At 40.4% G+C, this 17,420-nt stretch overlaps 1 protein-coding gene across 1 annotated transcript; it reads left to right on the top strand.

Annotated features, from left to right (window-relative positions):
• LOC103366176 (myosin heavy chain, fast skeletal muscle-like) lies at positions 1-16,469 on the top strand. Its single transcript, XM_008293834.1, has 39 exons — positions 1-204; positions 499-642; positions 725-881; positions 1,904-1,931; positions 2,036-2,147; positions 2,225-2,317; positions 2,447-2,510; positions 2,596-2,694; positions 2,782-2,885; positions 2,966-3,104; positions 3,179-3,297; positions 4,569-4,718; positions 4,802-4,972; positions 5,056-5,365; positions 5,505-5,596; positions 5,821-5,908; positions 6,724-6,841; positions 6,929-7,052; positions 7,148-7,284; positions 7,368-7,623; positions 7,705-7,947; positions 9,075-9,251; positions 9,336-9,481; positions 9,568-9,658; positions 10,269-10,658; positions 10,754-10,880; positions 10,963-11,081; positions 11,164-11,360; positions 12,464-12,647; positions 12,738-12,903; positions 12,995-13,119; positions 13,243-13,551; positions 13,687-13,890; positions 13,968-14,093; positions 14,184-14,354; positions 15,534-15,638; positions 15,732-15,827; positions 15,964-16,098; positions 16,446-16,469. Exons 1-39 carry the CDS (start codon positions 1-3, stop codon positions 16,467-16,469), a joined length of 5,844 nt encoding a protein of 1,947 aa, XP_008292056.1.
• Positions 16,470-17,420: the final 951 nt, after the last annotated feature.

Here is a 17,420-nt window from a genome sequence, read left to right as displayed (position 1 = left end):
ATGAGCAGCGATGCCGAGATGGCCCAGTACGGGCCAGCGGCCGTCTTTCTCCGTAAACCTGAGAAGGAGCGAGTCGAGGCTCAGAACAGGCCGTTCGACGCCAGAACTGCCTGCTTTGTGCCCGATGCCAAGGAGCTGTACATCAAAGGTGTCGTCCAGCAGAGAGAAGGTGGCCAAGTCACCGTGAAGACTCAAGCTGATGAGGTGAAGATTTCTGCAGACAGCATCAAAGAGTTTCCCGTCTTATTACTAACACTTGTGATGCTGTGCAGGAGTTTCAGATGAGTTTCCTCTTGCAGCTGCATTATAGTACAAAAATAATACAGGGTCATTCAACTTAACATCATCAAACGCTGTAAAACTGATTAGAATTTGAAAAAACATGAAAGTTTTACTTGCATTCTGTTCAGTTTATGGCTCTCTTGTCGCTGAATCCCATCACATCTCTTTTATTTCCTCTGATCGATACCACTTCATCGTCTCAATTTGTTCCTCCAGACTGTAACAGTTAAGGAGGAAGATTGCCATCCGATGAATCCCCCAAAGTACGACAAGATCGAGGACATGGCCATGATGACGCACCTCAACGAGCCCTCTGTGCTGTTTAACCTCAAAGATCGTTATGCAGCATGGATGATTTATGTAAGCAATAAGAGGGATGTTCTTATCTCTGTATTTGTCTGGAAAATTCTTCCTTTTTGCCTTTATTTATTCTCCTCTGCAGACCTACTCAGGGCTCTTCTGCGTCACCGTAAACCCTTACAAGTGGCTGCCAGTATACGATCCACAGGTGGTGGCCGCCTACAGGGGGAAGAAACGCATGGAGGCCCCGCCACACATTTTCTCTGTTTCTGATAACGCGTATCAGAATATGCTCACAGGTGAGGAGACTGAGGATTTCCTTGAGCCTTTAGCATCATAATTACTTTCTTTAAACAAGCACAGATGTTTATTTATAGTCCGATAATGCCAGATGTGCAGCGGTGGACTGTCATGTAGCAAAGTTACATTTATTACACTTTAACTTGTGCTGTATGCTACTTTATACCATTTATATGTGTTTTAGCAGTGGCAGTGGTGGAAAGTAGCTGAGTACAATTACTCAAGTATTGTACTGAAGTGTATCATTTTAAGGTTTTTACTTGGGTATTTCCATTTTATGCTGCTTTATACTTCAACTAAAGTACATTTATCTGACAGCATTTAGTTAATTTTAAGATAGCATTTTAACACAGTGGATTAAGAAACAAAATACAACATTTTTACATTTTTAAAGATTAAATCAGTGATTTCCAGCCTTTTTGACCACTTTGTACTTCAGTAAAAGTACCAATACTACAGTGTAGAAATATTCTGTCAGAATTCAAATTCGTTGTGCATTCTAATTTCTGCTTAAGTACAAAAGTATTAAATAGACTTAAAGGGAAAAACAAAATGTGTGCTCAACAAAAAAGTGCTCAGTATTTAGATTACCACATAACAGAATAATGTATATTACTGGATCATAATTATTAATGTTTTATTGTGGTTGTCACTAGAATGTTGGGACCAGTAAAGGTGATTTAACTACTGAATTTGATAATATTATATAATATTGAATGATAATTAATTCATTGATTATTAAATGATTATGAAAATAAATCTTGTCCAATGACTCATGGCTGCAGCTTTTCACATAAGCTTCATTTGTAAGTAACTAGTTGTTAATTGTGTTAATAAATGCAGTGAAGTATTTTGCCTCTGAATTGTTTTTTTGTCTTCAAACTTGAACTTAAAAAGAGTACTTAAGTAAATGTCCTGAGTTAGATTTCACCCTACCTTTTCAGCGATCTGCAGAAAGTTCAAAATGCTTCGAATCACTGAGCCGAAACTGTCTTCATATTTCTGCTTATTTCTTTGTCAGATCGTGAGAACCAGTCTGTTCTGATTACGTGAGTCTCCTGCATATAAAACAAAAATGTGCCTCATAATTCAAACCATAAAACACTCAAGTGTGTTTCTATGTGCTGTGTTCACATGCCGGCTGTGTTCGCAGTGGAGAATCCGGTGCAGGAAAGACCGTCAACACCAAACGCGTCATCCAGTACTTTGCGACAATCGCAGTGGCTGGTGGCGACAAGAAGGAGCACTCATCTGGCAAAATGCAGGTAACAGAAACATGACAAGAGTCCTCCTCATAACCCGTTGGATAAGACTGAATACTAAAAAACAAGAATGTTTTTAGGGGACGCTGGAGGATCAAATCATCTCGGCGAACCCTCTGCTGGAGGCCTTTGGGAATGCCAAGACTGTGAGGAACGACAACTCCTCAAGATTTGTAAGTCTCGTCAGAATCGGAATGGTGGAATATGGTTTCTTTTTTACACATAACTCCAATTTGTATCACTTTTGTCATTGTTTTTATGAGGACTCTGGCTGATTTTCTGGAGGATTTTACATTTCACAGGGTAAATTCATCAGAATTCACTTTGGAACCTCTGGCAAACTGGCTTCTGCTGATATTGAAACGTGTAGGTTTGACTCTCCTTCTGAATTATATTTAGAATATGAGTTAAATACTTGAAAATGTTAATCATTACTTGTAATTCCGTGTAGATTTGCTGGAAAAGTCAAGAGTGACTTTCCAGTTGACAGAAGAGAGGAGCTATCACATCTTCTATCAGATAATGACTGGACACAAGCCAGAGCTCATAGGTAAGGAGAGCATGTCGGATATTTAAAAATTATGTAGTTTGAAGATTATATTTGAACAAAAGTTGCTCTGTTTGTGTTTGTCTACAGAAATGCTTCTCATAACAACAAACCCATATGACTTTCCCATGATAAGTCAGGGGCAGATCGCTGTGGCCAGCATTGACGACAAAGAAGAGCTGGTTGCCACAGACGTGAGCTACTTCTTCTCTTCTAATCACTTCGACTTAACAAGCAGTATGGACTTCAGCTGATTATTTTACATGTTTAACAGACTGCCACTGACGTCCTGGGCTTCACTAATGAAGAAAAAGTCTCCATCTACAAGCTGACAGGTGCTGTGATGCATTATGGGAACATGAAGTTTAAGCAGAAGCAGCGAGAGGAGCAGGCCGAGCCCGATGGCACTGAGGGTGAGTCCTTTAGACTTTTCGTCATTAGTAAAGACATTCAGATGGTATTAAAAAGTGTTCTGTTTGTCTCTCAGTGGCAGACAAAGTCGCTTTCCTCATGAGCCTGAACTCTGCCGACCTGCTGAAAGGCCTCTGTTACCCCAGAGTGAAAGTGGGAAATGAATATGTCACCAAGGGCCAGACAGTCCCACAGGTACAGTCACAGCTCAAAGGTTTTAATGCAGTATTGAAAAAAAAGGTGACGTTTCTTCCCTTCACCAAGACTCACAGCAAAGAAAAGCAGATGTGTACCTGATACTATAGTTTGGTTGGTTTATTAATGATTTTAGGCAACTCTTATGTTACCTGGAAACACTTTTTAACACAACTAGATCTGAATGTGAAATACAGGGATGCACGATATTGGATTTTTGCTGATATCCAATATGCTGCTGTTTCCCAACTCATTTTGGCAGCTACCAATAAATACACATATTTCTTCCACCTATCTGGAGACAACATCAGATCTCTACTGCTGTGGTATCAACATATTATTATTTATCCTCTTCATGTGATGGCCTGCTGGTAGATGCAGACAGAAGATAGACACATTTTTAAACAAGACTGTACAATTTTACCCTGAAATGATCATTTTGGGCCAATATTTTTTGTAAAGCTTTTTGCTGCTGATACTGCACTCATTGTGCATCTCCAGTGAAATCCATGGGTGTTTTATTACAAACTCCAAGGTGGCGCCCAGTCACTTGGATGAAATTGTAAATTACTGAAAATGATGCATTCACAAATCAAAAAGTAATGATACAAATAGTGATAAGTTGCTTTTTTGCTATACCAAGTTTCCTGTCAGCAGTTTTTCATGTCTGTTTTAGAACAGGGGCATTGTTTTGTCATTTTTGTTGTTGCAATACCACAAGTTGCCACTGTGACAAAGTGGCAGCAAAGCTGAGTTTGTGCAGCTCTTAAGCTTCTTCAAATTTACCACTGTTTTGCTAACAAGCAGCCTGGTGTTTGAGGTTTGACTTACTGCCCACATCTTTCAGCAGTTCTTATTTCCACCGAGGTCACCAGAGCTTAGCTTCAGAGCCTTTTTAAAAGAACAAAGTAAGTTATGCAGCTTAACCATAAGGCCACCAGGTGGAATTCAGAATTTCAGTGTCATGTTTCTGCATAGCTTGCAAGTGCCTTGAAAAACAGAAATTAAAAAATCGAAAAAAAAGCCCTGACAAACACTGCTCTATAGCAGTTTAATGAAATAAAAACTCTTAAGGTGTACAGTAGTTAACAGCTCCCGCGACAGCTTCAAATTCGCCTGCTACTAAGTGAGGCTGAATTTCTGCTCTCCTGTTTGTTGATTGTTTTTAAATATTATAGGTTTGATGTTAGTGTCCACCTCAGCTTTGCCTTGTGCTACCCAGCTACCCAGCTACATACATGAATTCCTAATTCATATATTCTCAAAATTAGGTCACCAATGCAGTTGGTGCTCTGGCCAAATCTGTCTATGAGAAGATGTTCTTGTGGATGGTTATTCGAATCAATGAGATGCTGGACACGAAGCAGCCGAGGCAGTTCTTCATCGGTGTGTTGGACATCGCTGGATTTGAAATATTTGATGTGAGTTTCAGTTGATGGCTTTCAACAGTCAAACACAGTTTTTCATGGTAGTGTCATAAGTTAATGTTGGGTTGTTGTCATAGTTCAACAGCATGGAGCAGCTCTGCATCAATTTCACCAATGAGAAACTGCAACAGTTCTTCAACCACCACATGTTCGTACTGGAGCAAGAAGAATATAAAAAGGAAGGAATCGACTGGGAGTTTATTGACTTTGGTATGGACCTGGCAGCCTGCATTGAGCTCATCGAAAAGGTAGGATAAGTCTACTAATCATGAGTGCATTGGATCTTATTTTAGACACCATATCTCATATGCTCCCATGATGCATTCAACAGCCAATGGGCATCTTCTCCATCCTCGAAGAGGAGTGTATGTTCCCCAAGGCCTCAGACACTTCCTTTAAGAACAAACTCTACGACCAACATCTTGGAAAAACAAACGCTTTCCAAAAGCCGAAGGTTGTCAAAGGCAAGCCTGAGGCTCATTTCTCCCTGGTGCACTACGCCGGCAGCGTGGACTACAACATCACTGGCTGGCTGGAGAAGAACAAAGACCCGCTGAACGAGTCAGTGGTGCAGCTTTACCAGAAGTCGTCAATGAAACTGTTGGCTTTCTTGTATGCTTCATTTTCGGGTGCAGAAGCAGGTACAGTAATTACAAAGGGTTGGAATTGTAAGCATCAAAATAGAAAAAGAAGTCTCTTGTAAGACATCCAATGGCAACACCTACCAGGCTTCAAAGCTTTGCAAATGTGAGCTAATATTTTTTTTTTTCTTCTTTGCAGAATCAGGTGGTGATGCGGGAGGTGGCAAAGGTGGAAAGAAAGGAGGAAAGAAGAAGGGTGGCTCGTTTCAGACTGTATCTGCTGTTTTCAGGGTACAGAAGCGATAATAATCGGTGGACAGATAACCTTCTTGCCTTGTATTGATCCCTTAAGGCGGTGCTCCCAAGTAGCTCCCTCAGTTGAATATTAATGCTTGCTTGGTTTGCTGAGCTTTGAGTTGAGGGCAAGAAACACTAAATTATATAAATTTTTGATGTCAATTTCATTTTGTAGAGTTTTTATATCCTCAAAAAATTTGGCAATTCTACTCTCGTAGGAAAATCTTGGAAAACTAATGACCAACCTGAGGAGCACACATCCTCACTTTGTGCGATGCCTGATTCCAAATGAGGTTAAAACACCAGGTATGAACAAATTCCATCTCAAATAAACATATTTTTAGGAGTATTTCTGCTTAACCATCTCTGATTTACCTTATAACTTAAAAAAATGCCCATATTAAAAAATGTGCTTTCTAGTTATATTTGGAACCACTTTGAAACTCCAGAAATTGGTTCTACTTGGATTTGGATATCTACCCCATCCCTGTCAAAAAATAACTGAATTTTTCATTTTTTGTGATCAAGTATTTCATATTAAAGTGTGCTACATGTTTTGTTTCGTAATATTATAACATACAGCTACATATGGTTCAGAAAATAGAACTGGTTGACCGTTACTTTTGTTAATGTTTGCTCAAATATGGGACTTTACGTGGTAGCTTCAATTTTTTTGTCTTTAAACTTACCCGTAATCAGAAATTGTTTGATCTACTTGTCCAGTATTTCAGATTCTGAATCAATGCCATTATGATCAATGAGAAAATTTCAAGCTTTTATCTTTAATAGTTGTTGAAATATTGTGGTTCTTAAATAACCTTAAAATTTTACATGTGCAAAAAAAAAGCTGCTGAAAGTAGCTTGACTGGAAATAATAAAAATAAAAAGAGTTCTTGAAAAGTAATTGATATAGCTATCTAATGTTTAACAGACAACATTTTAAATATCCACAGTTTATGATGACAAAGTTTCAAACAATTCAGAGATGCTCGAGCAGAAGGCCCCTGATGATTTGAGATGGAATAACCCAAACGCAAAAACTTGTTGGCCCACTTACAGACAAAATGATGAAATATGCGCCTTTGTCTGATATCACTCAGTTTATGTCAACCTTGCTGCAGGAATCATGGACAACCACCTGGTTATCCACCAGCTGCGCTGCAACGGTGTGTTGGAGGGTATCAGGATCTGCAGGAAGGGGTTCCCCAGCAGGATTATTTATGCTGACTTCAAGCAGAGGTCGGTCAGCATCGATTCCTACCCATTATTCCGTCCAATCTAAGTATTCCAGTTTGTGATTACCTATCTTTATCCACATCCAAACAGATACAAAATCCTAAATGCCAGTGCCATCCCCGAGGGACAGTTCATCGATGGAAAGAAAGCTGCCGAGAAGCTTCTTGGTTCGATTGACATTGACCACACACAGTACCGATTCGGTGCAACAAAGGTATGTGTCCAAATGCCACATAGAGTGAGGCAAAGTACCACTGTGGATGTCTTTTACAAGCAACAAACTGATTTAGTTGAACTATTTTGTTGAAGGTGTTTTTCAAAGCTGGCTTACTCGGCACTCTGGAGGAGCTGCGAGATGAAAAACTGGTCTCTTTAGTGACTCAGACTCAAGCTCTGTGTCGTGGTTATCTGATGAGAAAAGAATTCTCCAACTTAATTGCACAAAGGTGAGGCCATCATCAAAAATCTCCCCCTTAATGATTACAACTGATAAAATGTGGACACAATCAACTGCTGCTTATCTTTTCAGGGACTGCGTCTGGATTCTGCAGTATAACTTGCGCTCGTTCATGAGTGTTAAACACTGGCCATGGATGAAGCTGTTCTTCAAGATAAAGCCACTTCTAAAAAGTGCGGAAACTGAAAAAGAGATGGCGACCATGAAAGAGGACTTTGTCAAATGTAAAGACGATCTGGTAAAGTCAGAGTCCAAGAGGAAGGAGCTTGAGGAGAAAATGGTTTCTCTGCTGCAGGAGAAAAACAACCTCCTCCTGCAAGTGCAAGCTGTGAGTATCGTAGCAAATGAAAGTAACTGATCTCCGTTACATCACTGCCTAAATTATTATTCATTGGGGTTTTTCTCTTAGGATTCAGAAAATCTTTGCGACGCTGAGGAGAGGTGTGAAGGCTTGATCAAAAGCAAAATCCAGCTCGAGGCGAAACTCAAAGAGGTGACCGAGAGGCTGGAGGACGAGGAGGAAATGAACGCTGAGCTGACTGCCAAGAAGCGCAAGCTCGAAGACGAATGTTCTGAACTGAAAAAAGACATAGACGACCTGGAGATTACCTTGGCTAAAGTTGAGAAGGAGAAACATGCTACCGAAAACAAGGTAAGTGGGTCTTTTTGGATGGAACTGGCTTGTTTGTCAGCTGGAAACTACTTCACATTGTAAAGGTATGATGCGGCAATTTATCGGTAGGAACAGATTTATTTTTGAAGCAGACAATGTCACCATGTGGCCATCATTACAGGAGTTCACCTCTCCTGTTTCTGACAAGTTTTCTGCTGTTTCTTGATTTAACGTTTATTCTTGCTCCAACACATTTCATGCAATCTTCACCTAGTTCAAGCCATGTTTTGATGACTTGAAAAAATTAAGTTGTCAGATTGATCTAACTGCCAACTCTGCAGTTAGTGTTTGACCTATTACCTCTCTGCTACCTGACCTACCGCCCCCAAGTCATGAGTTGATGTCATTTCAGTTTTACAAAACTTGCCCAAATACAGAATTAGCATCAATACAATATTTGTTTTTATATATCACCTCTGTTTTGGTGCAGACATAACAGCCAGCTAGCATCTCTGTCAAGCTGCACGTAGACACAGTGGACCGTTGCTACCATGCAGATGTTGAGGAAGTATGGTGTTTACAGTGTTTACCAGCTTATTTTAGCTTGTTAGTATGCTGTTCTAAAGGTATAGTCTGTGGACAGGGGTGTCCAAGTACAAGCCATTTCTCGGTTATATTTCTAGATTTTAATGTGGACAAACCGCACTTGTGGTTTATGATTAGTCATTGGTGGTTTAAGATCAGTTTTGGTTGGTTGTTGTCACACAGCAGGTTTTTCTTTGGTCCATCCTTAGCTGTTAACTCAGATTCTTCAAAACGTTCCTCTCTGTTTTTAGCCTCGTCGAGTCCTTTAATCCACGGCAAGGATAACAGCAGCTTTGTGTGATGTTACTTCAGAAGTTATTACAGTTAATCCTGAGGGGCACATGGATGTCTGTAGCAAATTTCACGCTAATCCATCCTGTAGCCATTTCACTTATGCTCACAAATGTCAGCCTCATGGTGGTGCTACATTACCAGAGTCACTAGAATAAATGGTTTAGGTTGAATGTCGTCACTGTTCATTAAATATATCACTCAGCATCAAGGTGATTGTGAAAGTCGGAGTGCTGTGAATTCATTCTGGTTGAACACTTTCATTCATATTGGTGGTTTTGCTGTTGCAGGTTAAAAACCTCATGGAGGAGCTGGCTGGTCAGGATGAAAATATCACCAAACTAACCAAGGAGAAGAAAGCCTTTCAAGAGTCCCACCAGCAAACACTGGACGACCTTCAAGCAGAGGAAGACAAAGTCAACTCTCTGACCAAAGCCAAGACTAAGCTCGAGCAGCAAGTGGATGATGTGAGCAGCTGTGGAGAAAGTAATACAATTAGCTACTGGTGTTGCTAAATGTCTCAATTAACTTGGTGAAATTTGCTTATAAAGCTTGAGGGTTCGCTGGAGCAAGAAAAGAAGATCCGCATGGACCTGGAGCGAGCCAAGAGGAAGCTCGAGGGGGATCTGAAGCTCACGCAGGAATCCCTCATGGATGTAGAAAATGACAAACAGCAGTGTGAGGAGAAAATCAAGAAGTAAGCTCATGCACTGATCTTTCACAGTGTGTGTATAAGGGGAATTAAGTCTTTAATTTACAAAATACATCTTCTTGTCTCCACAGAAAAGAATTTGAAAACAACCAGTTTGTCAGCAAAATTGCAGACGAACAAGTGATTAATAACCAGCTCCAAAAGAAGATGAAGGAACTCCATGTAAGTGTCGGAAACTGTAATCTAGTGGATGTCCAAGCAGGCCTTTGTCACTATGCGTTTACATATATTTAATAGATATGCTGAGTTATGCAATCATAGAGGCTAAAATATAATAATAGTAATTATTAAGGAGAGTAAAAACCATGCTAGAAAACTGTACTAGTTACATATGGGTGAAAAATGATGGGTCAGTTAGATCTTGTGACCCATGAAATAGATGATCAGTATGTGAAGTCTGAGAAGAAGCTTTGAGAAGAAGTTCTGTCTATAATTGTGTTTGTACATTAAAATCAAACATTGAACCTGAAACAAAGATAGTACTAAATGTAGAACAAAACAATGAGGTGAGAATTAAAATCGGAAGCTGAGTAATGCAGGTGTGGGAGGGTCAAAAATCGTATTTACGTTCCTGCGTTCTATGACATTCTGTGGGCCAAAATACCAGCTGAGCTTGTTGTACGCTGTTCTGTGTTGTGAACAATAAATCTACAAGTGGACTGAAGGTCACCAGCTCTGCTCCATTTTTCCTTTTCTCATCATGTTATTATTATTCAGATGTTCACCAGAGAACACTCAAACTGAAATTATGCATTTATTTGTCTGTTTCCAGGCTCGCATTGAAGAACTGGAGGAAGAAGTCGAGGCTGAGCGAGCTGTTCGAGCCAAGATTGAGAAGCAGAGGTCTGACCTGGCCAGGGAGATCGACGAGATCAGCGAGAGGCTGGAGGAGGCCGGAGGAGCCACCGCCGCTCAGATCGAGATGAACAAGAAGCGCGAAGCCGAGTTCGTCAAACTGCGGCGCGACCTGGAGGAGTCCACGCTGCACCACGAGGCCACGGCCTCCGCACTGCGCAAGAAGCAGGCGGACAGCATGGCCGAGCTGGGAGAGCAGATTGACAACCTCCAGAGAATCAAGCAGAAACTGGAAAAGGAGAAGAGCGAACTGAAGATGGAGATTGACGATTTGGCCAGTAATATGGAAACAGTTGCTAAAGCAAAGGTGACTTTTATAAAACTGAAATGATGTATTGAAGGATTACAGAATCAAGAACTCATTTAACTGCTTAAATATTGTCTTAATTTGTATACTTGCAGGTGAACCTGGAGAAGACATGCCGCTCACTGGAGGATCAGCTCATGGAGCTGAAGACCAAAAACGATGAAAACACAAGACAAATGTCAGATCTGACCAATCAGAGAGCCCGTTTTCAGACTGAGAACGGTAATTCTGTTACTCTATTTGCTTCAATTTACAGAGGTTCAGAGTTTCAATATAATATAATTTCTTGTTTTGCTTGTTGTAGCTGAATTTTCCCGACAAATGGAAGAGAGAGAAAGTCTCATTTCCCAGCTGACCAGAGGAAAGCAGGGATTCACCACCCAGATCGACGAGTTAAAACGACTGATTGAGGAGGAAACGAAGGTGATCACCTCACAAACGGTCACTTTCATAGTTTGTCTTTTTTTTTTTTTTGTACAAAGTTTCATATCTGTGTCGTCTGTAGGCTAAGAATGCCCTGGCTCACAGTTTGCAGTCAGCTCGTCATGACTGTGATCTCCTTCGGGAGCAGTTTGAGGAGGAGCAGGAGGCCAAAGCTGAGCTGCAGCGCACTTTGTCGAAGGCGAATACTGAGGTGGCTCTGTGGAGGAACAAATATGAGACCGACGCCATCCAACGCACCGAGGAGCTCGAGGAGGCAAAGTAATTACACACTGAGACTGATCAATACATGCACTTAGCGCTTTAATATGGTCAGGCTGATATGATAAAGAGTAAATGAGTCCTTGCACATTATACGTCACTGTTTATTTTTTTACTTGAAGTTTCAACAAAACATCACATGGTTACATTTTCTTCAGCAGGTCCACAATTCCTCTGATATATATATATATATATTTCTTTTTTTTTTAATAATTTGGAATAATATCTGAGGAATACAAAATGTTTACTTGGTTCATTTACAGTCAATTGCTCAAAATAATTGCAAACATAGCCGACAGAGTTCAGCCGTTCAGCTAAGCATACATAAATATGCGATGTTTCAGACGAGCATTCAGTTTATCACGTACAGGAGTCTCCAGTAATAACTGGAAAAAAAAATCTTTAAAGTTGATTACATTATTTTATGCAATCTGACAACTGCTTTTAAACCGAACACAACAAACAACACCAAATGAATGCAGTAGCCTAAATTTACTCCTGCTGTACCTTACACTATATCACATTATTAGTTATTGGAAATTTCCATTGGTTGTGATTAGGAAACTGCCCTTATTATGAATCTCTACAAACCCTGATGGCTGCCATATTGGTTTTACTCTAAAGCCATACTAATTTGTATTATTATTTCTTTTATCTGAGAGCAACAATGTGAGCCTCACCTGCCTGTTATAAAAGATATATATTTTAATGTTCCTGAAGAATGCTAGTTTGTAGCCTTTTGATGCCTGTGGCCAGTGACTCATCTCATGTTGTGATAAAGAAGAAATCCCAACAGCCTCTGGTTTACCACTGCTGCTTCCATGTAGATTAAGGCTCTGAGTCTTATTTGTAGTGTGCGTAGAGGTTTTTATGCTCAGTTCATTCTATATTGCAGTATTCAACATAATGCCAGGGGCTGTATAAACGAAATATTCTGGAAAGTTGCATTTTGTTCAAAAACTAGAATGTGCTCGACCACATACTGCACCACTGTACCGAGGACATTTTGTTGAGCATAAACTGAGCATCACACTGACTACATTTCTTACAAGTTGGCACCTTGTAAGAATCTTGATTTAAAAATGTGCTTTTACCTGCTACAGGAAAAAGCTTGCCCAGCGTCTCCAAGAGGCTGAAGAGCAAATCGAGGCGGTGAATTCAAAGTGTGCCTCACTGGAGAAAACTAAACAGCGTCTTCAGAATGAAATGGAGGACCTGATGGTAGATGTGGAAAGGTCCAACAGCTTTGCTGCTACTCTCGACAAGAAGCAGAGGAGCTATGACAAGGTATTTACTGTGACAGTTATGCTTAACGCCACATATTTTTATTCACTTTGTCTCATTACCTGTCACTAGCTAACGTTTCCTTGAGTTCAGGTTCTAGCTGAATGGAAGCAGAAGTACGAGGAGTCTCAGGCAGAGCTTGAAGGCACGCAGAAGGAAACTCGATCACTGAGCACTGAGCTTTTCAAGCTGAAGAACTCCTATGAAGAAGCCCTGGATCACCTGGAGACATTAAAGAGGGAAAATAAAAACCTGCAACGTGAGTGGAATCTTGTTGTTGGCTTGTGAGAGGCAACATTTTAAATCAGTTGTTTTAAAAGATTCCTGTAATCCCATTTTTGAAAACCTAGAGGAGATCTCAGATCTGACAGAACAACTTGGAGAGAGCGGAAAGACGATTCACGAGCTGGAGAAATTCAAGAAACAAGTGGAGACGGAGAAATATGACATGCAGACTGCACTGGAGGAAGCAGAGGTATAACTTATTGAAGATCACTAAATACCAGAAAAAACAATACATTTAGAATGAGCAGAATGAAACAATACTGTATAATGTAAGCAACAGCTGGGGTTTCACTGGAACAAACATGTTTTTAAGGCCTCACTGGAGCAAGAGGAGTCTAAGATCCTGCGTGTACAAATGGACCTGAACCAGATAAAGGCTGAAGTTGACCGAAAGGTGGCGGAGAAAGACGAGGAGATCGACCAGCTGAAGAGGAACCACCAGAGAGTGATGGAGTCCATGCAGACCACTCTGGACGCTGAGGTCCGGAGCAGGAACGACGCCCTGCGACTGAAGAAGAAGATGGAGGGAGACCTGAACGAGATGGAGATCCAGCTGAGCCATGCCAACAGGCAGTCGGCCGAGGCTCAGAAACAGCTGAGGAACATTCAGGGGCAGCTCAAGGTACGGCGCATATTACTGATGTCCACTTTTATTACTATAAACACAGAGCGATTTAAACAAGTCTATTGCTAATGACACTGGATGAAAGATTAAGACTTGTTATACTTAACATTTCACTTAAAAATGCATTTTCAGGATGCTCAGATCCATCTGGACGACTCTGTCAGAGGTCAGGATGATATGAAGGAGCAGGTAGCCATGGTGGAGCGCAGAACTACTCTGATGCAGGCTGAGATTGAAGAACTCCGAGCTGCTGTGGAGCAGACGGAGCGGAGCCGCAAAATGGCCGAACAGGAGCTGGTTGATGCAAGTGAGCGCGCAGGACTTCTTCATTCTCAGGTAGGCTGCTCATCAGCACACACTGTCACAATCCAACCTGCAGAATCTACAAGTCATGTGTGTTTTGTCTTTGACAGAACACCAGTCTTCTAAACACCAAGAAGAAGCTTGAGGGGGATCTCACTCAGCTTCATGGTGAAATAGAGGAAGCTGTTCAGGAGGCCAGGAATGCGGACGAGAAGGCCAAGAAAGCAGTTACTGATGTAAGAGCGCTTTCGCAGGGCTCTTGTTTTTGGGTTATTGCAGACATCATTAAATTAAAGGAATCAATGCTCCTGTTGTGGCACCTTTAGGCAGCCATGATGGCTGAAGAGCTGAGGAAGGAGCAGGACACCAGCGCTCACCTGGAGAGGATGAAGAAGAACCTGGAGGTCACAGTGAAAGACCTGCAGCACCGTCTGGACGAGGCTGAAAACTTGGCTATGAAGGGCGGAAAGAAGCAGCTTCAGAAACTGGAGTCCAGGGTGTGTATACTGTGTCTGGTTACAACTTCACAAAGGGAACATTCACACACTGATCTGACCTGAAAAAGCAAATAAATGTAAAATTCAATTGTCAGGTTTTAGTAACAAAAGTTAGACATTTTTCTTAATTAGTCATTAAAATAGACAGATGGCAGTAATGCTGATTCACTGGACACGTTCATGGATATGTTACAACTACTTGTTAATGTTACTACAGTTACAATTACATGCAAGAATTTTACAATAAAAATCTGATCAGAAAATTCTTCATTTTTATGGGTTTTGTAACAGGTATGATGAAGGGGGGAGGAAAATGTGCACAAGTGTAGAAATAACGGCTGCACATTTAAAATGGAAATATCTTAAGGTGTGAATGTACATGATGTTTACTCAACAATTCCCAGTGTCTAAGTTATATTATACACATAAATACATTATATACAACATAGTTACCTTAAACCCGCTTTAATTAATATTTTTATAATGTGTCAAACCTCAACATAAAAAGTCTCCAGTGGTAATGAACCTAGTATGAATTATCACCTGTGTCTGCAGCTATCAGTTAATTGTTTAGCTTTTTTGACCCACAACGTTACTGCTTTCACTCTCTGTGATCTTGAAGCATCATTCTCAGTTGCAGCAGACAGCTGTTTTCAGAGAAAAGCCTCTACAAAGCCACTGTACACAACATGCCCAGTCCCAAACAGCAAACTCAAACAGTTAGAGGTGAACTGATAACATACTTACCAGGTAAACTGCTAAATATTTGCCTAAGGAAGCGGTGGAGACCAAAAACAGAGCTAAAAGAGAGCGTATATTGGGTTTACATGCATTAAATGGAAACAAACATGACCCAGATCTTATGACAATGCTGTTTATAGGTCACAACTGATAGGTCATTTAGCTTGGACTGCATGTGGAAATGACCTTGTAGCTAAATCTGGGACAGTGCTTCTCTTCTCCTATGAATGTTTTTGAACATGCTCTTTGCCAAATAAATAAAAACTATGCGTCGTTTGTTGCCCAAAAAAGAGCCAAAGTAGCTTATAACACAGTCTTAGCGCAGACAGCAGATTTTTTTAATACATTATCAGCTCAACAGAAGTTCCAGATAAAATCTCTGGAGAGTTATTGTGACATTAAAATGATTAAAATTCAACAACTCTCCCCCGACTTCAGGTCCGCGAGCTGGAGAACGAGCTTGACGCAGAGCAAAAGCGTTCTACTGAGTCCATCAAAGGAGTCCGTAAATACGAAAGAAAGATCAAAGAGCTGACCTATCAGGTAAAGATAATTATTAATAATTTAATGAACCAGCATGCCTGTCTTACTTTCTATGCGACTATGTCTTGACTTCTTTTTTATTTCTTCTCTCAGTCTGAGGAAGACAAGAAAAACAACATTCGACTGCAGGATTTAGTGGACAAGCTCCAGATCAAAATGAAGGCTTACAAGCGACATGCGGAAGAAGCTGTGAGTGAATCACCTTCAGTTCATTGACTTTTAAGATAAGATAAAACTTTATTAATCCTGGATTAAGTCCTTGAACATATTCAGGGATACAGTGAAGCTTCATATCACCAGTAAACTGAAATCTATTGATCTTCAGGAGGAGCAGGCAAACATGCACATGGCCAGGCTCAGGAAGGCCCAGCACGAGCTGGAGGAGGCCGAGGAGAGAGCTGATGTGGCCGAGTCGCTGGCCAACAAGATGCGAGCCAAGAGCCGTGAAATTGGGACAAAGGTACTGTATTTCATATAAACTGTAATTACTGTTATTTAGCTGTTCCCTTGAAAGTTTAAAGAACAAACAGCATGACCACGTATTTGATCATTAGACAAAAAACTATCACAAAGTAGTTAGGAAGCTAAAAAATAAGGTCAAATACACTTCGAAACATTGCAGTTTTTGGTAAAAAATATCTCACAAGTCCTCAGAAAAAGTGCCGACTGTATGAAGAACATGCTTTATCAATAAGTAATCAATATATTTCTGGCTTCTACGATCAATACTAACGCAAGAAAGAAAGACTTATTTTCAAGTTTTGTTTTGATAAATACCATTTTTGCATCAATGTGTTTGTTTTCCAGGCACAAGAGGGACAGGGCGAGTAGCAGAACGCCTTTACCAGTGGATAGAAATACTGTGTTGAGATTAAATACAAAGCAGTTTGTAGATTCTCATATTAATATCATTGCATGTTCGCTCATATCAGTAAATCTTACTAAAATAAATGAAGTTACAAAATGATAGGAAGCATCATTTATTTATCTAACTGCTGACGTTTAGCTACAATAACGCGCCTCCAAGGACTTAAATTATATTAACCTCTTATTAACAATTAACCTTTAATGCAAACATCACATCATGTCTATAGTTAACGGCCTTAAACTGATGAAGACACCGGTCTCATTGAATACATAAAGCATTAACCGCCTGATTTATTAATCTGCATGATATTATGTTAACGTCGATTACATCTTTTTCTGACGCCAAAACAAAATGTTTAAAGAATTTTTACACACCTGGTTGTTGTGAAAATAGAATGGAGATTGGAAGATGAAACAGTAAGACTTACAGTGTTTTACAAGTGTTTAGTTGTCTATGAGACAGACTTTAGTTTGGTTAAAGAACAAGTTGTTTCACATGAAAACAAACTACAGCAGGGGGCGCTGAAGAAAAACAGTTAGAAGCCCTTTAATACCTGTGGGATCAAAGGTAGATTAATTATGTGATTTTAATTGGGTAGTGAAGCTCCCTCAGAGGCCCTGGAGCATCAGGCGCCACAAACGACGGGCTTCCTGAATTGTACTTAGTGTTAACCTAATGAAGTGTAACTTCATTTGGGGATTTAAAAGCATAATTAAGAACTGGTGTGATACAAGGATGGCTCCCACTTCATTTGCTGGTCTTGAAGTTCCCATATCAAAATGAATGTGATTAATTTGTTAAACTTGATGGCAGGTGGTTCACAAGCTAAAATACACAGAGAGTAGCAGGTCCAACAGTTTCATTTGTGCCCTGATTCTCCCAAGCAGGTTAATCCAGATGTTTAGCATCTGCAT

The sequence above is a fragment of the Stegastes partitus genome, unplaced genomic scaffold, assembly GCF_000690725.1.
Source record: "Stegastes partitus isolate 25-593 unplaced genomic scaffold, Stegastes_partitus-1.0.2 Scaffold914, whole genome shotgun sequence".
NCBI lineage: Eukaryota > Metazoa > Chordata > Actinopteri > Pomacentridae > Stegastes > Stegastes partitus.
The sequence above is the reverse complement of the archived record's forward strand: the minus strand, read 5'-3'. Positions and strand labels throughout refer to the sequence as shown.

Excerpts from the sequence above, each read along its gene's own strand:
- LOC103366176 (XM_008293834.1), top strand. The coding sequence starts at position 1 with ATGAGCAGCGATGCCGAGATGGCCCAGTACGGGCCAGCGGCCGTCTTT. Across the intron at positions 4,973-5,055 it reads GCATTGAGCTCATCGAAAAG|CCAATGGGCATCTTCTCCAT; the intron begins GTAGGATAAGTC and ends TGCATTCAACAG. Across the intron at positions 13,891-13,967 it reads CAGGACTTCTTCATTCTCAG|AACACCAGTCTTCTAAACAC; the intron begins GTAGGCTGCTCA and ends TGTCTTTGACAG.